Below are 26,525 nucleotides of genomic sequence, written 5' to 3'. Positions count from 1 at the left end.
ATTGACATCTTCACAATATTTGTTCTTCCAATCCATGAGCATGGAACGTTTTTCCATTTCTTTGTGTCTTCCTCAATTTCTTTCATGAGTATTTTATAGTTTTCTGAGTACAGATCCTTTGCCTCTTTGGTTAGATTTATTCCTAGGTATCTTATGGTTTTGGGTGCAATTGTAAATGGGATCGACTCCTTAATTTCTCTTTCTTCTGACTTGTTGGTGTATAGGAATGCCACTGACTTCTGTGCATTGATTTTATATCCTGCCACTTTACTGAATTCCTGTATGAGTTCTAGCAGTTTTGGGGTGGAGTCTTTGGGATTTTCCGCATAAAGTATCATATCATCTGCAAAGAGTGAGAGTTTGACTTCTTCTTTGCCGATTTGGATGCCTTTTATTTCTTTTTGTTGTCTGATTGCTGTGGCTAGGACTTCCAATACTATGTTGAATAGCAGTGGTGATAGTGGACATCCCTGCCGCGTTCCTGACCTTAGGGGGAAAGCTCTCAGTTTTTCCCCATTGAGAATGATATTCGCTGTAGGTTTTTCATAGATGGCTTTTATGATATTGAGGTATGTACCCTCTATGCCTATACTCTGAAGAGTTTTGATCAAGAAAGGATGCTGTAGTTTGTCAAATGCTTTTTCTGCATCTATTGAGAGGATCATATGATTCTTGTTCTTTCTTTTGTTAATGTATTGTATCACGTTGATTGATTTGCGGATGTTGAACCAACCTTGCAGCCCAGGGATAAATCCCACTTGGTCGTGGTGAATAATCCTTTTAATGTACTGTTGGATCCTATTGGCTAGTATTTTGGTGAGAATTTTTGCATCCATGTTCATCAGGGATATTGGTCTGTAATTCTCCTTTTTGATGGGGTCTTTGTCTGGTTTTGAGATCAAGGTAATGCTGGCCTCATAAAATGAGTTTGGAAGTTTTCCTTCCATTTCTATTTTTTGGAATAGTTTCAGAAGGATAGGTATTAATTCTTCTTGAAATGTTTGGTAGAATTCCCCTGGGAAGCCATCTGGCCCTGGGCTTTTGTGTTTTGGGAGATTTTTGATGACTGCTTCTATTTCCTTAGTGGTTATAGGTCTGTTCAGGTTTTCTATTTCTTCCTGGTTCAGTTTTGGTAGTTGATACATCTCTAGGAATGCATCCATTACTTCCAGGTTATCTAATTTGCTGGCATAGAGTTGCTCATAATATGTTCTTATAATTGTTTGTATTTCTTTGGTGTTGGTTGTGATTTCTCCTCTTTCATTCATGATTTTGTTGATTTGGGTCATTTCTCTTTTCTTTTTGATAAGTCTGGCCAGGGGTTTATCAATCTTGTTAATTCTTTCAAAGAACCAGCTCCTAGTTTCGTTGATCTGTTCTACTGTTCTTTTGGTTTCTATTTCATTGGTTTCTGCTCTGATCTTTATTATTTCTCTTCTCCTGCTGGGTTTAGGCTTTATTTGCTGTTCTTTCTCCAGCTCCTTTAGGTGTAGGGTTAGGTTGTGTACTTGAGACCTTTCTTGTTTCTTGAGAAAGGCTTGTATTGCTATATACTTTCCTCTTAGGACTGCCTTTGCTGTATCCCAAAGATTTTGAATAGTTGTGTTTTCATTTTCATTGGTTTCCATGAATTTTTTTAATTCTTCTTTAATTTCCTGGTTGACCCATTCATTCTTCAGTAGGATGCTCTTTAGCCTCCATGTATTTGAGTTCTTTCCGACTTTCCTCTTGTGATTGAGTTCTAGTTTCAAAGCATTGTGGTCTGAAAATATGCAGGGAATGATCCCAATCTTTTGGTACTGGTTGAGACCTGATTTATGACCTAGGATGTGATCTATTCTGGAGAATGTTCCATGGGCACTAGAGAAGAATGTGTATTCTGTTGCTTTGGGATGGAATGTTCTAAATATGTCTGTGAAGTCCATTTGGTCCAGTGTGTCATTTGAAGTCTTTATTTCCTTGTTGATCTTTTGCTTAGACGATCTGTCCATTTCAGTGAGGGGGGTGTTAAAGTCCCCCACTATTATTGTATTGTTGTCCATGTGTTTCTTTGCTTTTGTTATTAATTGCCTTATATAATTGGCTGCTCCCATGTTAGGGGCATAGATATTTACAATTGTTAGATCTTCTTGTTGGATAGACCCTTTAAGTAGGATATAGTGTCCTTCCTCATCTCTTATTACGGTCTTTGGTTTAAAATCTAATTTGTCTGATAGAAGGATTGCCACTCCAGCTTTCTTTTGGTGTCCATTAGCATGGTAAATGGTTTTCCACCCCCTCACTTTCAATCTGGGGATGTCTTTGGTTCTAAAATGAGTCTCTTGCAGACAGCATATTGATGGGTCTTGTTTTTTAATCCAATCTGATAGCCTGTGTCTTTTGATTGGGGCATTTAGCCCATTTACATTCAGGGTAACTATTGAAAGATAGGAATTTAGTGCCATTGTATTGCCTGTAAAGTGACTGTTACTGTATATTGTTTGTGTTCCTTTATGGTCTATGTTGCTTTTAGGCTCTCTCTTTGCTTAGAGGACCCCTTTCAAGATTTCTTGGAGGGCTGGTTTCATGTTTGCAAATTCCTTTAGTTTTTGTTTGTCCTGGAAGCTTTTTATCTCCTCTTCAATTTTCAATGACAGCCTAGCTGGATATAGTATTCTTGGCTGCATATTTTTCTCATTTAGTGCTCTGAATATGTCCTGCCAGTCCTTTCTGGCCTGCCAGGTCTCTGTGGATAAGTCTGTTGCCAATCTAATGTTTCTACCATTGTAGGTTACTTATCTCTTCTCCCGAGCTGCTTTCAGGATTTTCTCTTTGTCTCTGAGACTCGTAGTTTTACTATTAGATGTCGCGGTGTTGACCTATTTTTCTTGATTTTGAGAGGGGTTCTCTGTGCTTCCTGGATTTTGATGCCTGTTTCCTTCCCCAAACTAGGGAAGTTCTCTGCTATAATTTGCTCCATTATACCTTCCGCCCCTCTCTCTCTTTCTTCTTCTTCTGGGATCCCAATTATTCTAATGTTGTTTCGTCTTATGGTATCGTTTATCTCTCGAATTCTGCCCTCGTGATCCAGTAGTTGTTGATCTCTTTTTCTCAGCTTCTTTATTTTCCATCATTTGGTCTTCTATCTCACTGATTCTTTCTTCTGCCTCATTTATCCTAGCAGTTAGCGCCCCCATATTTGATTGCACCTCATTAATAGCCTTTTTGATTTCTACTTGGTTAGATTTTAGTTCTTTTACTTCTCCAGAAAGGGTTTCTCTAATAACTTCCATGCTTTTTTCAAGCCCAGCTAGTATCTTTAAAGTGATGATTCTGAACTCTAGATCTGACATCGTCCTAATGTCCGTATTGAGTAGGTCCCTGGCAGTCGGTACTACCTCTTGTTCTTTTTGTTGAGGTGATTTTTTCCGTCTTGTCATTTTGTGCAGAGGAGAATAGATTAATGAGAGAACAAAATGCTAGCAGGGTAACAATGTCCCCAGAAAATATACTCTAAACAAATCAGAAAAGACCTGAAGCAGTGGGAAAAGAAAGGGAAGGAGAGAAAAAAGAAAAAGAAAGAAAAAAAGAAAAAAGAAAAAGATAAAGATAAGATAAAAACAAACAAAAACAGAACAAAACAAAACAAGACAAAAACAGAATGTGATCAAATATGATCAGGCTGGTTTATAGATCAGTGCCACACACTAGATTTTGGGTGTATTTTGGTCTGTTAAAAAAAAGTGCCTACCAAAATTTTAAAGAAAGAAAAACTTATATATGTACAAAAATAAGGGTTGATATGATGAAGGGATGGAATATGAGAAGGAGGCTCCCCGCTGAACAGGGAACCGGATGTGGGGCTTGATCCCAGAACCCTGGGATCATGACCTAAGCCAAAGGCAGACGCTCGACCGACTAAGTCACCCAGGCACTCCTAATTTTATCTTCTTTATCACTTTTTCATTCCTCTGCTTCTTTCATCCTTGTGGTCATCATATCTATTTGGTTTGGTATCTCAGCTATAGCATTTTCTATTCTAGCGTGACTAGTTTTTAGATCTTTTATATCTGTGGTAAGGGACTCCCTGGTGTCTTCTATGCTTTTCTCAATCCTTATGGTTGTTGCTTTAAATACTGGATCAGGTTTAATACTTATATCTGTTCGATTAGATCCCTGGTCATATCCTTTTCTTGTTCTTTCTATTGGGATGAATTCCTCGCATTTCAGTATTTTGCTAGGTCTTTGTCTTCTTTTGTGTGTTAGGAAAGCCTGTTAGGTTTCCTGCTCCTGAGAGTAATGCTTTATTAAGAAGGGATCATATACTGTCCAGGGCTTAGTGCTTAAGCAAGTGTTTCTGGTATATGCTGTGTGCACTCTGCTGCTGTGTTTTGGCTGCTCTTTCCTTCAGGTCAGTCCTCTGCAGAGTTTCTTCTTGCCTGCAGTGGGGAGTGTTTGAACCTTGGCCAGAGTGTGACAGGTTTTAACTAGGTGTGCTGTGGTCTGCTTGTTACAAGAGGCCTGATACTATTTCCACTAGAGCTGAAGCTTTGCAGCTCTCTATGGTCAACAGACTTGCTGTGTGCTGGGGCGGGGGAGGGGGTGGGGAGCTTGTGCTGATCTTCTGGGGGAGGGGCCTGATGCTCTGGTTCTCAAGCACACTTGCCCTAGTAAAGAAGAACCTGCAGAGTGCAGGGGGCCGGGGCTTGATGTAAGGTACTCAGACCTTCACTGTTGGCTCTGTGCTGCTCACTGAAGTCAATCCGTGCTGATGGGTGGGAGACAAAAATGGCTCCAGCCCTCTCCCTCATCCATGGAGAGGGGAGTTCACCCCTGCTGCTGTCCGGGAAGCCCTCACAGAAGAGTGAACAATCTTCCCTTGTGTGTCCCATGCAGCCCTCAGATCCCAGCCTTCACCCTGTCAGTGCAGTCTATGTTCTATCCCAGGTAGGCCACCCAAATTTTAAAAACTCTGACCTTTAGGGACCTGATGTGGGGTGGACCTGTGGTGGTCCTTTTGCCATGCTGGGACTGTTGCAAGTTTGTCCCAGAAGGGCAGTTGTACCAAAATGCAGGAGTGTGGAGTTTGGAGTAAAATGCTGCGAAGAGCAGGTGTCCACGTTAGCCACCCTCAGCAGGTGTCTCTGTGCCTATGCTGAGGTGCAGGGGAGGGAATTGGTGTCCGCCAGCTCTTTTGTCCCCAGAAAGGCAGTGCCACCTCTCCCAAGTGCAATCAAGAAAGGGGAGACGTCTCTCCTAGTGCAGCCCAGGGGATCCTCAGATTGCACTCTCCACTCCTAGGCCTCTGCCCTCCTCCCCAGGTGCACCGCAGTGCCCACCAGGCTCCATACCAACTAGAGTGTGGACTTCTGAAACTCCAGTCTTTGAGCTCTGCTGGTTGTAAAAACTCAACATCATCAGCCCCTCTCATTTTCCCAGTCAGTGGTTTTGGGGAAGTCTTTTTCTTATGTTATCCTCTGTTCACTGCTCCCTCTCTCCTCTCTCTCTCTCTCTGTCTCTCCCTTTTCCCCCGTCCCCCTGTTTCCGTGATCAGGGCTCCCTCCCCTCCACAGTACCCATGAATCTTTTCCCCCAAAAATCATGTCTCCACACGTCCTACCTTCCAGAGTGTGGTCTCTTCTCTCCCTCTAGTTGGGCAGTTTATTCTCTCAGTCCTCAGATCGATTTCTTGGTGTTCAGAATGATTTGATATTTATCTAGCTGTGTTCAAGGAATGAGGCAAGCATAGGGACCTCCTACTACTTCACTGTCTTAACCCCTATTCTTCCAGTCTTTTTAAAAAAATACATTTTCTTACAAATACTGCAACACACCCTATTTTTCCCTAACAATACTAAAATATTAATTTTAAAAGTAACTAAAATTTATTGTGTACTGAATGTTATTTCTTTGGAAAAAACATTTTGCCTTTCTGTGGAGAGCTGTTATCATGAAATTTTAAAAATTCAATTACTTAGTACACACATTACCTCCATCCTTACGTTTCATTCAAAATACAGGGGTTGCCTTCTGCCAAAATAGAGTATGTAAGATAAACATAGTTCCACCAAGGATTTTTCCCAGTGTGGACTTTCTGAAGAAATAGTCTCCTTGGCTTTCTTCATAACTGTCCCAGTCTTTGGGATGATCTTAGCCCCATGAAAATTTCTAGTGTCAGAATTTTCTTCCTTCTAACTCTGTAGGTCCTCTTGACAGCAATGGTGTTTGGACTTAAAGAGGATAACTTTTATCTCACTTCTAGTAAAAAATAGTGTTACATAAAATAAGAAGCATTCCAGCATAATGGCTAGGTAAATTATGCTCTACCTACTTGATATTGTTATATTGTACTCATAAACAAATTTTGCTGTTTATGGGATATTGTAATTCTCAAATATATTGGACTATATAATCCATAACGAACATTTTGTAGAGCGTAGTATTCAGTGCAATTTTTTAGTAAATGTTTTGTTCTAAATATGAGAAAGTTTTTTTATAAAATATGAAATTACATTCGATAAAAGCCATTTTTAGTTGTAGTGGGATTCATTAGGTAAATTACTTAGTATGATAATAATAATGTGTAAAATATGTTGTTTGTAGGATAATGAACTAACACCTAGTAGAGGGAAAACATTTAGCCAGTATCTAACATATATAGGATCTCAAATGTTAGGTCTTAGTAGCACTTATTCATATCAGAAGTGAAATATATATATACTAACACATAGTACGTTAATAAAGCTTAGTCTTTTAGAAATAGTTGTATCCAAATAGTTTGTTTTTAGTAGCCTTCCTGTTCAATTTCTGGCTTCACAACTTGCTATATTTCTTTATCTGCAAAATGTGGGTAGTATCTACTTTGTGGAGTAATTGTTAAAATTAAGTGAAGTGTAATACATTCAGCAGGCCCAGAATAATGTTTGGCACAAGGTAAATACATTAGCTATTTCTATCATTGCCAAATGTTTTGAAGTAGGCTTACTGGTGTTCTGATGGTGCCTTACCCTGTTTGTTTTGTTTTGTTTTTAATTTTTAGAAGACCAAGAAAATAATTTTGCATTTTCACTGGTATAAATTTATAAATCTGTTAATACCCTCTCTGCTGGGGAAAAGAGACAGACAGACACAGGTTCCCCAAACTTTTGTCTTCTTCAGACACTTCTTTTAAGGTCAGACATCTTTTCAAAGCAGGCAAAGCTCTTCAATGTACGATCTTTGGGAGAGTAGTTTATTACTGCTCACTTTTCCACCCTAAAAATGTGATTTATTGATTGGCCAAATGCATAGTATATACTTAGATAGCTCAATATTTGTTTTTATTTTAGAAGATAAAATACTTGGAAATATTAATACTTAAAATGACTACTCATTGTAAGATTGAATACCATTTTATGAATTATAGAAAACATTTATAAAGACTAATAGAGTGGTTTTTTTTGTATCTTTGCTTTTAGTTGGTAGATAAACTTAATACCAATACTGAAATGGAAGAAGTAATGGATGATTACAACATGGTAAGAAAATTTATAAGCATAAGCAATAGACTTACATAGATCATATCCTCCAATACAAAGCATTTATATCTAGAAATAGTTTGATAAAACCTTACACACCTTACAGATAGGTATTATTCTGATCCTAAATACTGTTACTACAGTTGAGTTCCCTCAGTTGCTTTCTGGGGCTTGAACTCACAACCCCAAGATCAAGAGTTGCATGCTCTTCTGACCCAGCAAGGCGCCCCTTCAGTTGCTCTTTTTAAATTTCTTCCTCTTGGTCAGATCTCCCTAGTGGATTCTTTAGTGTCTTTCTACAAGGCTAGGTGAACTGGTCTCACACACAGCATTAGTTAGGGAGTCTCATCTATATTTCCTTGTATATAAATTAGTTTGGAATACTTTTGGTTTAATACTTGCACAGATGGAGCTGAGTACTTACTGGAAATACAATGCCACATTTACAAAGTTTTATAAGTAAGAGAGAAAAGTGAATAGTTATCATATGATGCTGGATATAATACTACTTTTTGATTGATAAATGAGAATCTTTGTTCAATGTTCTTAGATTCCTTGGTAGAAAACAAAATATTAGTAGCTATAACTTGTTTTGATTACAAATATTTGGAAGAAAGTAACATACATAGAGCCTATAGTTTATATAACTTATAATTTAGTTATACAACTTTTATATAGCTTATGATACAGCTTATAATTTACACAGACTATTCTGTGAAAGCATAGAATTCATAAAATGACTTTTTTCTAAATTGGGGTTCTGAAAACATGATTTGGTGAAATTAGTCTTAATTTTAGAACACAGGAGAATTTCCAATTTAAAAATATACTTTTAATGCCACATGTAAAATGTGGAAACTTTTTTATGTGTTCTGTCAGTTGTTTGGGATAGAACCAAATTCTAAGCTGAATATGCACAGGTAGAGTCAAGTAGGAGTACTCAGGTAAAATTCTTTTTAAGGATAAAACTTGTGTTTGGTCTAAAATCAACATATTACTAATCAACTATTGAATGCCCAATAAATTTTAGAAATTCTATTTATGTAAATTAAGTTTACACTGGATTATTCAATAGATCACTAAAGAATAGTGAATATTTTTGGTGTGAGATTACATTGCCTGTGAAAAAGACTTCCTTTTTTCGGGTTGTAGTTTGTTAAGTGAAATAAATACTATATATTTTTTAAAAACTTTGCATGTGGCATTAGGATTATTATAATAATCTCTCAATTAGTTCACGACCAGAATAACTTTTAAAGAAGTAGTTCAGTTTAATGGTAATTTTTTATCACTATCTTCTCTGTTAACTCTTCATTCAGCTTAAAGCTCAAAATGATCGAGAAACACAAAGTATGGATATCATATTTACTGAAAGACAAGCGTAAGTACAATCCATTTAGAAATCAAACATTTCTAAGGAGCTGAATTAGGTAGTTTAACTTTGAAGTCATTTATTTCCTTATAAATTTTCTCGTTTTTTCCTTGCATTTTTTTTTTTTTAAGTAGGCTCCACATCCAGTGTGGAGCCCAGTGCAGACCCAAACTCATGACCGTGAGATCAAACCTTGAGCTGAGATCAAAAGCTGGATGCTCAACCGACTGAGTCACCTAGGCACCCCTTCCCTTGCATTTTATTTAAAAAAGCTGAATATTTGCAATACAAATTTTATTATTTACACATCTGTTATTTTCATTTACCATTAAGTACCCAAATCCTGGATAAATAAAATTACTACATAGATTAGATAAATAACATTTCTATTTCAAGTAGTTTAAAATCTAAGATGGGTAAGAACATCTTCATCTCTGCCATTTATAATTTTAACCTGGGCTTTTTAGCTAGTTTGAATTATGAGATTCAAGGCCCAGTCTAATAAAACGCACATTATTAGTGAGCTGTTTACATTATTTCATTATTCAATTACTAATTTCTAATTAATAGTTATAGTAATGCATATATGTATATACATCTTTTTATATAACATGGTTAAAGACCCAATAGCAAATAATTTTGATTTTGGTAATAAGTGGCAGTGTGGCAGTGACAAAGGCCTACAAAGGTAATAGGTAGATGTGATGTAGTTGTCTTAGTCCATTTGGGCTGCTATAACAATATACCATAAACTGGGTAACTTATAAACAACAGGAATTTATTGCTCACATTTCTGGAGGCTGTGCAGTCCAGGCTCAAGGCACCAACATGGTCCCATTCTGGTGAGGTCCCTCTTCCTGTTCATACCAGGCATCTTGCTGTATACTCCCATGGTAGAAGGGGGTCTGTGGGATCTCTTTTTATAAGGGCACTAATTGTATTCGTGAGGGCTCCACCCTCACTACCTAATCACTTCCCAGAGATTGCACCTACTAACACCATTACCTTTGGGGGCTGGGACTGCAACACAAATTTTGGAGGACATAAATATTCAGATAATAACAGTAGTTAACATAATTATTCTTCATTGATTGGGGGCCTTAATTAAATATTGTCTAAGGCAATGCAAACATAAAACATAAGCTATTTTGTATACACCCACCCCATACATATTTTGTCTCAGAATTTTATCAGTCTTAATCTCTGAGAGCAAGGATAATAATTAATCAAAATTACTTAAATTCTGTAACACCAAATATACTGTCCTGTTACTTATGCATATAATGTAAATATTTGATGAAGAATAGGATGTTAACATGTAATGGCAAAACACTTGGAAGATAAATACAATTTTTTTGTTGATTAAAAACAAAGGAACCTCTTTTTCCCTTATCATTTGATACTGCTGTAAAGTGCTGCCTTAAAAATTATAAATACTGGAAGTCCTTCCCATTTACAAAGAAAATTACATATTCATGGTGACCAAGCTCTTACTTGAAAACTTTCTTTTTTACTGTTCTGGTTTTGAACCATTTAGCAAATATTTATTGTTTACCGTACATAAAATAACTCCCCTAGGTACCTAAAAAGTAAATAATGAACTGTAGTCCATTGAACACCTAACAGAGTTTAAAACATTAAGGTCCTCATTTATTTCATCTGCAGTTATATAATATTCAGGTCAGATTTATAAATATTATATGTATATGTATTATATATATTTCATCCAGAAAGATAACTCAGATTATAAATTTAAGACTGTCTTAGGCTTTTATGTCTATTTGGTTCATTTAGTTAAGGAAAAAGTTCTTAAAATATGGTGGTTTGTCCTGAAATGTCAGCAGTTTCTTAATGTCTGTAGTTTGTAATTGAGGCTGAATGTATTTGGTTCTCCTGACCCTTTTAAGGAGAAATTTGAATTAAGAACAGGAGTTATCTTCATGAAGTTTACTTTTATATGCAGTAGGTGAATAGATTTCATGCGTTAATCAGATGGCCAACATCTCAGTAACACAAAGGATCTACCTTGGCTACACATTCAAAGGGAGCTGGTAATGGCATACCTTGAGAAGGCAGGTCCAAAAAACTTCATTCTCTTCTCTTTTAGTACAACCATTTAGTGTGGTATGACTAAACCATCTGGTTTATTATGGAACATCTATTCATAATAAGTTAGTTATAGTGTAGAGCCTTTAGCATATTAATATAACATTACACTTGGCTTTAATTCAATTTCATATGCCAACATTCAGTTATTAGAGGCTCAAGAAATTAGATGTAGTCTTTGCTCATTCATAATTATATTTCACTTTACTAAATTTTTCAAATATTAATATTTGCCTCTTAAATTAGGAAATGATATTTTGGTAAAATAATTATTTAGAAAAAGCATTTTGTTTCCATAATTATCTCACTCTTATAATCAAGATTTAAAACAATAAAGTAAAATTGATATTATCTAATAAGAAATATTACATGTAAAACATTTATATCCTTTATTGAAAACATGTTTCTATAAACACAAGCAAATATGCATTATAAATGAGTAACTTCTATTTCACAGGGTATATATCATCCTAAACAGTTTATTTCCCTCGGTAGACATTTGAACTGAATTTACTATTGATATGACCTTTAAAATGACCATTTTGCAGAATATAACATACATATACATTATTCTTAGACTCTTTTTTCTGAGAAACTGTCAAGTACATGTGCATTTTAAAAACTTTATTATAAAAAAATTTGAACATACACAAAAATAAAATAATGTTATTATACTTATATCATCTCCCAGCTCCATCAGCTCCATCTCCCAGCTCTATCAGCTCATATCCAGTCCTCCTCCATATAGACATCTAGGCACTACTCCGCTGTATGATGATGAAGAAAATCTAAAACATCATATTATTTCATCCATAAATGTATTTTATTATAGTGTTTTAGAGATATTCTTTTCTCTAAAGGATATAAATACAGTAAATTTTCACCCCTCTGCAGGGTAAAAATGATGGATTTTGTTACAATTTTTAACGCTACTGTTTGCATTGTTAAAATTATGATTACAGCCAATTGATTATAAGGAATTAGTAAATAATTAACTTCAGACTCTTTCTGTAATAGTCTCAAGGTCATTATTGTCCAAACTGTTTTTTGGATCATTATTGTGCTATGAACTCATTGTAGGCATATCTCAAAGAAAGGGTTTTGTTGTCCAGTAAGTTTGGAAAATTCTTAATACTTAGTTCTTGAAGAGCAGAGAGCACTTTAGCTTATTAGAATCTTGAATAAGTCCTATGGTAAAGACTCTTGTTTCACTTTGTTTAAACTCAGTATTTCCTATAGTAATTCTCTAGTACTTTGACCATGTACTGTTTTTCCCCCTGTAAATATTTCTGATCATTTCCCTGGAAATTAATATTCTAGAAAACAATTTGGGAAACATTGCTGTATCTACAGGATCCCAAACATCTGTCCATGGACCAACTGAAGATTCCTCAGCTGTAGCACAGACTCATTTGAATAGAACTCTCCCAAAGAGAGGCAGAAATACAGATTTTTAAAAACAAGATTCCTGGAGACTTGTGATACCCACTTTGGAAGCTACCATACTACTCAGTTATGACGATCATGCATTATGGTGATGGTCTTTCTTCATAACTGAAAGCAGTAGTAACCTTTTTTTTTTTTTTTAAAGTCAGTAGTAACTTATTAGGGATTGTGCTTGGACATTGTACCTGTGCTTTAAGTTAGTACTAAATTTTCAGGAAATTTATTGTGCTAATTCAGGAAGCATTTAAAAAAATATTTTCCAAGTCCATGAATTCATTCTGTGAGCATAAAATCAATCTTAGTGTGTTGTATGTTTAAGCGTTTTCACTTTGACAAATCCAAAACCTTTATTTTTTTAAAATTTTTTTCTAAAGATTTTATTTATTTGAGAGGGAGAGAGAGACAGAGAGCACAAGCAGGGGGAGAACCGGGGTGGGAGGACAGGGACAAGCAAACTGCACTGAGCACGGAGCCCGACATGGGCCTGGATCCCAGGCCCCCCCAAGATCAAGACCTAAGCCTGAGCCAAAACTAAGAGTCAGATGCTCAGCTGACTGAGCCACCCAGGTGGCCCCCAAAACCTTTATTTTTTTACTGATTCTACTCAGTAAAACTTTAATATAATTTAATATGTATTACATCCAATATCTGGGCTAATATTAGAATCAGTTCATTTTAATGAATAATTTACTTAAGGTCTTTTCCTTATTAGGATGTATGGTCTCCTGAATACTGCTGAAAATAGTAATGCTAGTATCGTCACTGTAAGCTACCAGAGGATGTCAATTACTGTATTTGGACCTACTTGCTCAGTACCAATGAGAAAAACATGATTTTATGATATTCATGTGTCTTGCAATTAATATGAAAGTCTACTAGCCACAGTTTGGTATGTCACATGCCTAATCTCCATTTATGTCTAAATTGCGAGTAAACCAATAACTTTTTTTTTAAAAATCAAGCATTTAAGAGAATTAATTTTCTTCACGTAATTCATGTGTATCTATATATTTGTCTTCAATAAACCCATCGTCATCTATCACAAATGAATGTAGTTGTTCAAATATTACTGTAGTTTCTTCAGAGTTTGTATCTGGGGCCTGTGAAGGAGAACTTGAATTTCCAGTAAAACCATCTTCATAGGTTTCTGCTTCATGCTCTTCCAGGCGATGATGATTGTAACTAAGCAGAATATTATACCATATTGGGCATTTGATAGCAACAAAAATGAGGAATGAAGTCATCAGTACAGTGACTACCACACCAACAAGAAAAGCCCAGCTTTTTCCAAGAAGTTTATGTTCTTAATTGGAATACCGAGAGAGAAAGAGAGAGAGATTTTGTTAAATTGACAAAAATAAAATAATCATTAATCATATGTCCTAATAACTCCATAATATTGGTATTAGAAATAAACATTATAATTTTAAGCAAAAGTTACTACAAGATATTTCAAAGTGTGCTGAAAAAATACCTTTTTTCCAAAATAACTACTTGTCTTTGCAGGTATTGTTTATCAATTCACCAAAGAACATTATTGATTTATACTTGTTAAGAATTATGACTTAATTGGTCAAAACTAAGACTCAGAAAAGTTAAATAAGTTGCATAATGGCATTTGGATGGTAACTAGCAGAGCCTAGTTTGGAAACTTAGTATTTTGTAAATCTTTTGTTGAGATGAGGAGTTGTTCTTTTACATTATTTCTAGAAATTTAAAATTTAGGGAAAATGAACTACTTCAGTTTATTTAGTATACTGCCTTCAGCAATATTAATGTTCCAAACCGGTACATTACCTGAGTTTTTTAAGTTGTTCAAAGAGCTATTAAATGTTGAGTTGTTAATGGACTGAAAATGGTTATAAAGATCTTCATTTATAGGTGGAGGAAATTTTGAGTAGCACTCAGCATTATAAGGTACTGTTTTGATACTGTAGTACATCAGGATATCTGGGTAGGTGCACGTGGTGATGTTCTCATTTTCTGGTAAATCAGAATAAGATTTATTATGGAAATAGGATTATTATTGTTAATAAATTATGGCTAACATTTTATAATTATTTTTACCTAGAATTTTTTGGTATACTTATCTGTCATTATTACAGATTATAAGAAACTCTTGTATTTGCCTAGCAACACAAGAAGGGAAAGATTCACATTCTTGTTTATTAAGTTATTTTACAATATATATGGTTTAAATGCAGTATCTGTTTATTGTTTAGTTTGTGTTAGTAAAGATGTTATGATTAAGATTGTGATAAAAATTGATTTCAGGCAGAGCATGGTTTGCAGTTAAGAAAATAGGGCACCTGTTTTTACGTACTATCTGGCAAGATATCCTAAGAAAAGGAAATACCGAAAAAAAAATACTCTTATGTATTCGTATTCAAACTTCAAACTTAATACATGAAGTGCCAGTATCATCTCACATATATAGAACATTTAAATTTCTTTTCTTCTCCTTTTTTTTTCCCTAAAAGGCAGAGGAAGAATATCTATTCAACAGTTATTTTTCAGTGTTTCTTCCTGCTTCCCTTAAACAGGAATAGTTTCTTTTTCTTTAAAACATGAAGTGAGAGACTTTCTTGGGGTGGGACAGGAAAAAATCAATCACATTTTGGTTTTGATTAATTTAAATAATGTTAGCTTACCTAGTGTCACATTTGATGTGTTCAGCCAGTTCTGCAAATTCAGTAGACTGCAAGAGCAGTTCCATGGATTTCCATATAAAATTATTAATTCCAGATGAAACAGTTGTGGTACATCAAAAGAGCTTATGAAATTGCCTTGCAGATTCAGAAGTATCAGGTTTTTTAGAGGCACAAATACATCAGGATTCAGTTGAAATATTTTGTTTTGGCAGAGATGTAACTGTTTTAGTTTATTTAAGCCCATGAACGCACCCTGTTGAATTACGTGGATGGAGTTTCTACAGATATTTAAAATTTCTAGATTGGAGAGGTTACCAAAGCCATTATTATATAACATAGTGACATTGTTCTCAGTCAAATAGAGTTCAGTGAGTAAAAAATATGTTTGTAGAACCCTGGTGTCTGTAATATTCAAAGTAATTTGGTTATAACTGAGATCAAGTATAGTAACATTTTTATTGATATCTGCTGGAATCAAAGAATAATTCTTTTCAGTGAAATTACATTTGACTTCCTAAAAAAGAAAAAAATTAGAAATGCATTAATTAGGAAAAATATTAACAGAATTTCCCACATTTTCATATGCAGGTAATTAGACATTGGCAGGAAATAGTTTTGTTTTGTTTTTAGGTGGGGGAGGGGGAGAGGGAGATCTCACAATCCTGTGATCATGACTTGAGCTAAAATCAAGAGTTGGATGCTTAACCAACTGAGCCACCCAGGCACCCCTGGAAGAAAATAGTTTTAGAAAAACATTTCCTCTCTAATATTTTGATGTTATATTGTGAAAAAAGTAAAGCAAATACTTTTATTTCTTCATTGGGATGAAATACTGAAGATTAAGGAAATTCTGATACATGTACCTGAGCAAAGAGATTCTAGTTAATCATATAGATATCTTCTGTTATTACATACTCATTACAGAAAGAATGTGGGTATAATTTCATTACCTATGTGGAAATACATGGCAAATAATTCTCTTAACTCATATTTGTACATGATTTATAATGAGGAAATTACTTTAAAATTTGTTTTTAAAAATCAGAGCTACCAGCACTACACATAGGCTATTAAATAATTAAGAAGTAATACTCAATATATAACTGTATATAGGGTTAACAACTCAAAGTTTGGTGTTTTAAGAGAAAAAAAAATTTTTTTTAAGTGATCTTTATAGCCAATGTGGGGCTTGAACTCATGACCCCAAGATCAAGAATCAGATGCTCTACTGACAAAGCCAGCCAGGTGCCCCCAGAAAATATTTTATAACAGAAATTGAACCACTGGGGCACCTGGGTGGCTCAGTCGTTAAGTGTCTGCCTTCGGCTCAGGTCATGATCCCAGGGTCCTGGGATCGAGCCCCGCCTTGGGCTCCCTGCTCAGCAGGAAGCCTGCTTCTCCCTCTCTCACTCTCCCTGGTTGTGTTCCCTCTCTCGCTGTCTCTCTCTGTCAAATAAATAAATAAAATCTTTAAGAAAAATAAAAAAGAAACTGAACCATTTATTGATTGAATTTAAGAGCCAGCCAACATGAAGTGCTTTCCTTATGTGGCTATAGATCTAAAAAATTAGTTCTTATTTTGACTGTTTTTGCAGTTGAAGTATCCTCATAATAATAGTAATGCAACAACAATAATTTTCCTCATAAATATGTGATTTTTAAAAAACCTTCCCTACATTTTAAAGAGTGGTGTTTAGGGGCGCCTGGCTGGCTTGGTCAGTAGAATGTATGACTCTTGACCTCAGGGTCCTGAGTTTGAGCCCCATTTTGGTCACAGAGATTACTTTAAAAAATGAATGAATGAATGAATGAGTGGTATTTATATCCTGAAACTAATCTCAGATTTTATAGTGAAAACTTACAGACTTCTTTAACCAACTGTTAAAGAACTTAGTTTAAATAAAATGAAGACTGCTGTCAGATTAGAATCTAGCTCACATATCACAGATTTTGAATATACACAGCTAACCAATTAGTTTTGATAGCTTAGATTTTTTTTTGCTTTAGTTGCCTTGGGATATTTTACTAAATGTACACAAAGTATGCCTTTGAAAATATTTTCACTACCTTGATTGTAAAAACTTACTGTTTGAGAAGACTGGCTTTCGTCTGATAATAATAGCAGAGAGAGGGGCCAAAACAAGATTGTGATGCATGTAGTTTTCATATCGCAGGCCTGATAGAAAAGAGAATATTTTCATCTCAATAGGAGAAGAACTTTAGAGAGTACTGAGGATATTTTGATTTCCCCTTTTCTCCTTTTAAATCCATTTTTTCTTACAATATATGAAATGTGGAACACGTACATGTTGCCACACCCTCCCTGCACTCTAATCTTAAACTGGAAAGTCCCTGGCAAATGAAAGTGTTTTTCGAATGTCTCATTAGTTCCTGATCGATTAAAAGTAAACTTTAAAACAAGTGAAGTGGTTGTATATTTTAAAATTTTAATATATGTGTATGAAAGAAAGTCAAGACTATATTTAGGTGTATGTACATGTTTAAGTATATGCTTATATAGCTATTTTTTGGTTTTTTTATTTTTAGACATTGTCTATTGATATAATCTGTTGACTTAAAACTGTGGGAGATGAGAGCCTTCAGCTGTTTTTCAGACACTCCCTACCTTCATCTTCAATCCATTGAATGTATGCTTTCTATCTCTTCATTCTACAAACATAGTTACTTATAATTTTGGTCTTTTTCCATCTTGTGAATTTGCTTTTAAGTTAATGTCACTTTCAGAATGCTCTATGATTAGCATATTTCAGAATAAAAAGATCTTATAAATTTGATTAGATGAAACCTTTTTTTCCCAAAAGAAAATTAATTACTTTATATTACATTATAAATGTATTTGGAAAAGACTTTTTGGCCACATCCCAGGTTTATATTTCTAAGGTAGAGCATACGAAGATATAATTATATTTTCTGCTCTCTCATCCCGTATTAAAGAAAGATTTTTGTAGATTAACAAACCTAAATATGGTTTGTTTGTTTGTTTGTTTTAAATTCACCAGCAACCATCAAACCTGTAAATATATGGGATCTTACCTTTACTTTTTTCTTTTCTCTGAGACTTGTGTGCTAAGGAATCTACTGTTTCTTCTAGACCATTAAAAAAAAATATGTCATATGTTGCATTTCACTATGCTTTAACCTTTGTACCCAAAGAACACGTGATTAAAAAAAAAAGCTAGACTTCTTAGCAAAAGATTGACTAGAAGAGTAATTTCTTAGTCATCTTTGACTTTTTTAGCATAACAAGTAAAATGCTTTGCTTAACCTTTGTGTTTCTTAATTACTCTTGAAAAATGTAAGTATTAGCAAATTTACTTTGCAAGTTAAAGTATATAATATTGAAAAATGCATACTTGGAAAGATATATTGTTAAAGTGATTTAAAGTTAGTCCTAAAGGTATTTCGTGTTTAGAAAGATTCAAGTTGAAAAGATAGCCCCCGAGTTTTGAATTCCCGTTTCAACTTTGTTTACTCATTTTTATGACACTGTCATTGGTGGATTTACTGCCAAGTTATTATAGGAGCGAAGTGCTCAAAGCATCAAAAGACCTAACGCTGGCCATATTGTGACCCTCAAAAAATGAGTTACCTTCCTTGTGCTGCAGCTTCCCCTCTGTAAAATGGAATACTGTATTACCCTCGTTCCCCTGTAACTACAGTAAACATGTATCAGGCAAAAACGCGGTTAAGATTCATTGTCGATAGTGAATAATCATGGAGTTCAGAATGAGTTAGTTCCAAAAGATTAACTCCCATGAGCCTTAGTATCCTTAATCTATGAAACAAAAAGATTGAAATTGACCTTTCCTGCTTGAAAATTCTGTGAGCCCATAAACCCATGTAAATTCAGCAGCAAACACGTTTGTTATACGATAGTAATTGAAGTTCAAAGAGAAGATATCACTCCTTGTCAATAGACAAAAATAAATAGAAATTCCAGGTTGTTTGTCTGATTTTGTTCATCTTTTATTGGGTTATTATGAGATGTTGTTTGTAGGAAAATTTCTGAGTTTAGATCGTTTTATTCTGGCAGTGTAAAAAATGTGTGGGGAATACGTGAATCTGTAAGGCTTAGAGAGTGATTGTGAAAACTATTAGTTGATAACTACATGTGAAAGATTAAATAGTAGAATACTCCTATTTTGAAACTCAAAATAAAAATTTTGATATTTAGACTAAACAGTTATCTTCAAGTAGTCTTTTTAGTCTTGAAGTAGTTACATGATAACTAGCATCTTTTTGTTGTTTTTTTTTCCAAAATTCTGGAGAATTTTTTCAGAATTCTAGAGAAAAATTCTATCCTATTGATAATTGACCTTGCTTAGGTAATAAGTGGCACATCACTGGTATTTCTTATGATTATATGATAAAGATGGTTATTGTTTGTAATTAATGACTATTTCTCTTATATGGTTACACTTGTGATATTCGTGTTATGTTTTTGGAGACACTAACTTATTTTGCACCGCTAAAATACAGTTGATAAGTTTTGGAATACCAATTTTAATTAAAGTAGTAGGTAAGCAAAATATATTATTAATCTAAAGTTACGATTTTTTTTTTAATCAAATTGCACTGTAGGTCTCCCTACTCTCAGATCAGTCAGAGCTGTGTTACTTTATATCATTTACATGGTGAACTACAATACAAGATTTCATTTGGTCAAAGAATCTGTAGCTAAAAGATGTTTGAAAACCACTATTCTAAAATTGTCTTATTTGTCTTGAGGGTATGACAGAGTTGTAAATACATCCTCATATGTGCAAGGCTTTAGGGATTTTTCTGTGATAATCTTTGTGTTTTCTTATAAGAAAGTAAAATGAGTAGTAAGGAAATAGAAGGATTTGGGGATTGAGAAGAGAAAGATATAAAATAAGTCTGTGCTGATGGGGACAATTTTTTTTTTTTTTTGGAAGTGTAAGGGATTTTCATATTGTCTTAATTTTTAACTGAAGTATAGTTGACACAATGTTAATTTAAGTTTCAGGTGTACAATGTAGTGATTCAACAGTTCCATATGTTATGCAATGTTCACCACAAGTTACCATCATCATATAGCACTATTACAGTACTGTTGACTATATTACCTATGCTGTACTTTTCATCCCTGAGACTTACTCATTCCTTAACTAGAAACCTGTACCTCCCACTCCCCTTCACCCATTTTTGCCCATGCCCCACCCTCTTCCCTCTGGCAACCACCAGTTTGTTCTCCAAATAGAATTTTTTGTATATCTATAAGGATTACAAACTACGTTGAATAACTTTACCATATTTAGTTGGGACCATGACCTCAGTAAAATTAATTGTTGTTATTCCCCTCAATGTAGTAAGAGGAATATTGGATACTTTTGATTTCAGGAAGGAAAAACAAATTAGAAGTGTAGAAGAAGAAGTTGAACAGGAAAAACAAGCAGCAGATGGCATTATCAAAAACATGTCTCCTGAAAAACAAATCAAGTACACAGAAATGAAAACCACAAATGAGAAATTGTTGCAGGTAATACTAATCACTACTTCGTCCAGCATATAGCAGTCTTGCTACTATATGGTCTGAAGATGGGCAGTATTGGCATCCCTGAGAACTTGAGTAGACCTACTGATCAGAATCTTAATTTAACAAGGTTCCCAGATAATTCGTATGAACGGACATTTAAATTTGAGAAGCACTAATCTAGAAAACTTCATTTTCTTATGCTGCATGATGATCAAATCTTACTGTATTATTTGTTCATTTCTATGCATCTTTCACTTTTGCATGTCATACAGATACATGAAAACACTTGGGTTTTTTTTTTAATGAACTGTTAATAGAAATAATAAAAAACCTCATATACCAGAGCCATAGGGATATTTACTTTCTTTTTTTCCTACCTAATAAGCAGCACATCTTTTACTTCTTTGTCCTTGATTTGAACAGCTCTTGCCTCCTAAACATAGTGTTTAAATAAGCAATTTGGGAGCCTGCTGAGGGGTTATTGAGAATTCTTCCAACATTCAGGCATGGTGGTGACTCCAGTTTGCAAGTTAGTGCCCTTACATACCCAGATAACCCTTAACTAAACAGCAGAGAATGAGTCCCCCAAAATGCCAAAAGTGAATGTAGTTCTCGTTTCTCAGATATAACTTCATTGACAATTTAATACAACTATTTTAGTCAGGATTTATAAGATACAATGAAACACTGAAGAAAGAGTATTATAGAAATGCCAAAATACCATCAAAATATAGTTAATCTAGCCCAGTGGTTTTTGAATAATAATCAGCTGGAAAGTCTTGTCCCTAGGAGTGAGCCATGTAAATTACTATATGTCTTGGCCCTAAAAGAAATTAGGCAAAAGATATGGAAACATGGTTTTAAAATATCAAAGTTAACTTTAAACAATAACATCATTAATTTGAGGGCTTCTGATACTTAATATTTTCGAAACACAGTGATGATTCACTGTGAAAAGGTCTGGCTACCTTTGACAAGCTCCAAGTATTTTTTTAAAGGTAGATCATGGCAAAGTTTTTAGGAATAATGAAAGAAATTGGCAAAGATAGAAATAATGTTAATAAATTCTAGTCAATAGCAAGATGAGAGTTGAATATGTTTATAATGTTTACTTTGTCACATCCACATTTGAGATGCTAAGAAACAGAAATATATTATTCTAAACATAACTTGTATATATATTTACTTTTTTCCTTTTTCTTAGGAGTTAGACACACTTCAGCAACAACTAGATTCACTGAACATGAAAAAAAAGAGCTTGGAAGCTGTAAGTATAAAATCAAATAAGGGTTCTTATATTACTCAGCTACAAAAGATAATTCAGCTAAATAAAAGGAACTCATTCAAGTATTTATTTATTTAGTAGTTTACTACGAGGAGTATAATTTTTTTCCCATTCAGCACCACAAATATCCTACTTTGGTAAGAAATTAGATTCAGTTATTGAGTACCTACTGTGTGCAAAATCATTCTGCCTTGCTGAGGCATGCAAAATCTAATAGTAATTTAAAGACATAAACAAGAAATTCAAAAGAAGTGAAGAGGGAGAGAGATCATTTCATCAATTTAAAGATGTAAATGCTTGCTATTTGTTATTTGTTTATTTAAAACAGTTTTAATTAAAAAAAACATGTTTATGGTAAAAAAAAAATTAAGATGAAAGTGAAAATGCCTGTTTCTTTTCCCTCTTTCCAGACAGAACCACTTTGTATTTTTTGAGTGCTTATTCTGTGCTTTTTTGAGCTCTTTATGTAGATCACCAGCATTGTCATTTAATCTTTACAACAATTTTATAATCCTATCTTGGTTTTATTGTCGTGGAAAACCTCAAGTGGGATTCACATTTAAAATGCTGTCTGCAGCTTGGTTTTGTTTGTTTTCACCTAGCATTCTCTTGATTGTTCACATCAGCTCTCAGAGATCTCCTTCATTATTTTAAATTACTGCATTGTGTTACATTGCATGACTATAACACAGCCTTGTAGATGAATAGGTTGTTTATAGTTTTTTTTTAGTATTTTTGGATTATAAACAATGCTGCAATGAAAACATGCATTTTATACAAAGTTAAATGAATGTGTCTTCAGATAAGTTTCTTGGAATGAGTCAAAAGCTAAATACACACTTCTGAAATGTAAGGATGCCAAATTGCCTTCCAAAAAGGTGGTTTCATTTTCTACTTCTAGACTCAATGTATGAGAGTGCCTCTTTTCCCGTGCACTCATTTAATAGCAAGCATTATTCACTTTTTCCATTTTTACTAGTTTAATAGGTAAAAATTTCTATCTTGTTTTAATTTTCACTTAGTTATGCATTTGTTGGCCAATGTATTTCTTTTTCTGTGAACTACCTTTTTCATGTCCTTTACACTTCAGTATACTGTCTATACCTCAAACCTTGCCTGCCTTTCCTGATTTCCTGTGGATTCAGGTAGGTATCATGATGATAGGATTAGTAACAATTATAGATTGACAGGATTGCCTTTACCTCTCTTGCACAAGAAATAAATGTGAGTATTTTGTAATTCTTTTGGAAATTTGCTGTTGAAAAAGTAGTTTACTTATGGATTAGTCGGTTAAGCCTCTGCCTTCTGCTCAGGTCATGATCCGTCCTGGGATGAGTCCCACATCGGTCTCCCTGCTGAGCAAGGAGCCTGCTTCTCCCTCTCCCCTTGCTCCTCCCCGCTGCTCATGCTCTCTCTCTCTCTCTGTCAAATAAATAAAATCTTTAAAAAAAATTATCAAAATGGTTTTCTATGCTGATTGTCTTCATGTGAGTATAATTTTTATTTTTTGGATATCTCTGGTAATAGAAATATGCTTCGAAGAGTAAGGACCACATTTAGTATTAACACAGCTGGCCTGCAGAATTCCTCACTATCTGTTTTAGGGTTTGTGGGGAATGTCAAGTCTTATTTCACTTGGCAAAATTTAGTTTCTGCGGGAAGAGGTGTAAGCTATATCCTTGGATTTAGTGTTTGTATTGATGCCACTTTTTGACATCAGCACATGTATGCCTACAATAACATGAAATTTTATAAAAACTTACAGTATTCTCAGATCAAGAATATATAAGTAGTGGGGCAGACAGGGTGGCTCAGTCAGTTAAGCATCTGACTCTTGTAGACTCTTGGGCTCCCTGTTCAGTGGGGAGTCTGCTTCTCCCTCTCCCTCTGCCCCTCCCCTGGCTGCTGCGCGCACTCTCTCTCTCAAATAAATAAAGTCTTTAAAAAAAAAAAAAAGAAAGAAAGATCAACATGCGTTTTATTGAGGAATAGTTTTATTGAGATGCAATTTGAACAAGTCTTAGGATGATTAAGCAAAAGGAAGGGGGAGGTAACTATGAAAAGGAATACCCCAAAATACCTGCATTTCTTCTATCTGTATTTCATTATCACACTTTTTCACCTGAACCTAATCCATTACTTTGAGCTGTATATATGGTGCTTTTTTTTTTTTTAAGATTTTTTTTTTTTTTTTGACAGAGACACAGCGAGAGAGGGAACACAAGCAGGGGGAGTGGGAGAGAAAGAAGCAGGCCTCCCCACTGAGCAGGGAGCCCGATGCGGGGCTCGATCCCAAGACCCCGGGATCATGACCTGAGCCGAAGGCAGACGCTTAACGACTGAGCCACCCAGGCGCCCCTTTTTTTAAGATTTTTAAGTAATCTCTACACCCAGCGTGGGGCCCAGACCCACAACCCCTGAGACCAAGAGTCCCACTCTCCACCAACGGAGTCAGCCAGGTGCCCCTATATTATGCTTTTTAAATAGACTTTCACACATTTCCTTTAATTCACTTTTTCCTTTTAAGATTCCTTCTCTTTGGCTTTCAAAAAAGAGGAGGTCTTGCCTCTTAAAAATTTGGTCTCTTTCATGCTATGGACCTAGTTTCAGATATCATCATTCACTTTTATGTTTGTTAACTTAGAAAATTATTTAGATCTCAGATCCTCAGTCTCTTCATGTGTAAAACAGAGATGATAATATTATCTGATAGAGTTGTTTTGAGGATTAGAGATAGTATATAAAGAACATGGAATATAGTGCCTGGCACAGAACAAGTAATTAATAAATAACAGCTTTAAATGCCGTTTTCTCCCTCCTCATCATCATCACTATCAACAACCCTAGCTCTTTTGGTTATCTACTAAAGTTGCCACAGCCCTTATTTTCTCTTTGTGAACAGTAGAATAGTGGTGAATATACAATAACTATTCTACTCTTGTGTATTAATTTCCTAGTGCTGCTGTAATAAAGTAACACCCACTGGGTAGCTTAAAACAACAAATTTTCTCACTCTTCTAGAGCCTAGAAGTCTAAAATCAAGGTGTCAGCAGAGCCGTTTCCTCTGAGACCTTGTTAGACTCTTTCCTGACCTCTTCCTACCTTCTGGTGGTGCCTATCAATCCTAGGCATTCATTCCTTTATTTTAGCTGCATCACCCCAGTTTCTGCCTGTGTCATCACATGGCTCCCCTTCTGTGTCTCTGTCTGTATGACTGCTCTTATCAGGACACCAGTCATTCTGGATTAGGGTATTAGGGTCCACCCTAATGACCTCTCTTAACATGACTAAATTGGCAAAGACCCCGTTTCTAAGTTAGGTCATATTCACAGGTATTGGAGATTACCAGGACTTCAACACATCTTTTTGGGTGACAGTTCAACCTATATAACATTGTATTAGAGTATGTGTATGACTACATATATATGAAAATATATTCCCTCTAGAGATTTCTTTAGACTTTAAATTTAATATTGTGGTTAAAGTTGTACATACATTGTGACATTTTCTTTATTATCTTCCCATTGGTAGAGATGTCTTATCTTTGTTCAGGTCTTATATTTAGAAGATAAAATAAACTACCATCTTCTCATGAATCTTAGACTGAAAATAGCTTATGAAGGAAAAGGGGTTTATTTTTATTCTTCCAATTTACAAATGTGCTTTGTAGCATCGAGTACTGTAGATATTTGATATCACTATTTAAAAATGCTGATGGTTTAAATTTGTCCTTATTCTTATAAGCTGAAACCTATGTGAGAATAGTTTTTGATAAAATACTAATTAAATGTTTCTTCTTTTTGTGCCCTTCAGGAAATAGCACACTCCCAGGTAAAACAGGAGGCTGTATTGCTGCATGAAAAACTTTATGAATTGGAGTCCCATCGAGACCAAATGATTGCCGAAGACAAAAGCATGGGATCTCCAATGGAAGAAAGAGAGAGATTACTTAAGCAGGTAGAAAAACAAAAATACTTATTTTACTATATCAAGATGTGGTGAATGTATTGATTTATTTTATTTAAGGCATAAGAGTTGAACAGAAAGCCAGTACTTAAAAAACAGTGAAAAGTGAGTTTCATCTAAATTGAGATGAACTATTTGACCAAGAAAATCTAGGTGAAAGTCATTTCTCATATAAACTGTTTCTTGATTTAAATCCTACTTTTATATGGTCTTTGTGCACATTTTGGCCATTTTTTCATCTTTTGGATCCATATAAGGAAACTGAAGGCTCTCTTTATTGGTCAGTAAACAATTAGATAATCTTATTGAAGATCTGTTCCATTATTTGTTTGGGCCTCCAAGGTTCATGAATTTTTGTGGTTATTTTTATCAGTGTCTCCATGAAGTGAATGGAATTAAAATGTCCTATGAAATCACAGTATCTCACCAAGTTGTGTCACATGTATTAAGTAGCTTTATTACTACCCACAGCTAGCTTTAATTTAGCACCAAGTTATAATTAGCCTGTTATTTATAATGAGACACCCTAACTATAGGGCCCTTAGGAGAAATGCATATATATTTGGGAACAACACCCATCAGGAACCTACAAATGAGACTCCTTTGTGGTCTTAGGTTGAGCCCAAATGGTTTGGAAGAACCTTAGGATCAACTTGGGAGCTATTTAAGTATAAGAATCATTCCA

The 26,525-nt window shown here is 34.8% G+C and overlaps 2 protein-coding genes across 2 annotated transcripts in view; one reads left to right on the top strand and one right to left on the bottom strand.

Moving 5' to 3' along the window:
- IFT74 (intraflagellar transport 74) overlaps window positions 1-26,525 on the top strand; it is an 89,780-nt gene that overhangs the window by 16,404 nt on the left and 46,851 nt on the right. Inside the window, exons 7-11 of the mRNA XM_032393656.1 lie at window positions 7,437-7,496; window positions 8,816-8,877; window positions 20,454-20,592; window positions 21,794-21,856; window positions 25,688-25,831. Coding sequence (XP_032249547.1) covers window positions 7,437-7,496; window positions 8,816-8,877; window positions 20,454-20,592; window positions 21,794-21,856; window positions 25,688-25,831 — 468 coding nt within the window. The remainder of the gene's footprint in view (window positions 1-7,436; window positions 7,497-8,815; window positions 8,878-20,453; window positions 20,593-21,793; window positions 21,857-25,687; window positions 25,832-26,525) is intronic.
- Window positions 13,079-19,224, bottom strand: LRRC19 (leucine rich repeat containing 19). Its single transcript, XM_032393657.1, has 4 exons — window positions 17,158-19,224; window positions 15,072-15,585; window positions 14,218-14,403; window positions 13,079-13,723 (listed from the first exon to the last, which is right to left on the bottom strand). Exons 1-4 carry the CDS (start codon window positions 17,236-17,238, stop codon window positions 13,395-13,397), a joined length of 1,110 nt encoding a protein of 369 aa, XP_032249548.1. The 5' UTR covers window positions 17,239-19,224; the 3' UTR covers window positions 13,079-13,394.

Source organism: Phoca vitulina, unplaced genomic scaffold (genome assembly GCF_004348235.1).
Source record: "Phoca vitulina isolate PV1807 unplaced genomic scaffold, GSC_HSeal_1.0 scaffold75, whole genome shotgun sequence".
Lineage (NCBI taxonomy): Eukaryota > Metazoa > Chordata > Mammalia > Carnivora > Phocidae > Phoca > Phoca vitulina.
The sequence above is the reverse complement of the archived record's forward strand: the minus strand, read 5'-3'. Positions and strand labels throughout refer to the sequence as shown.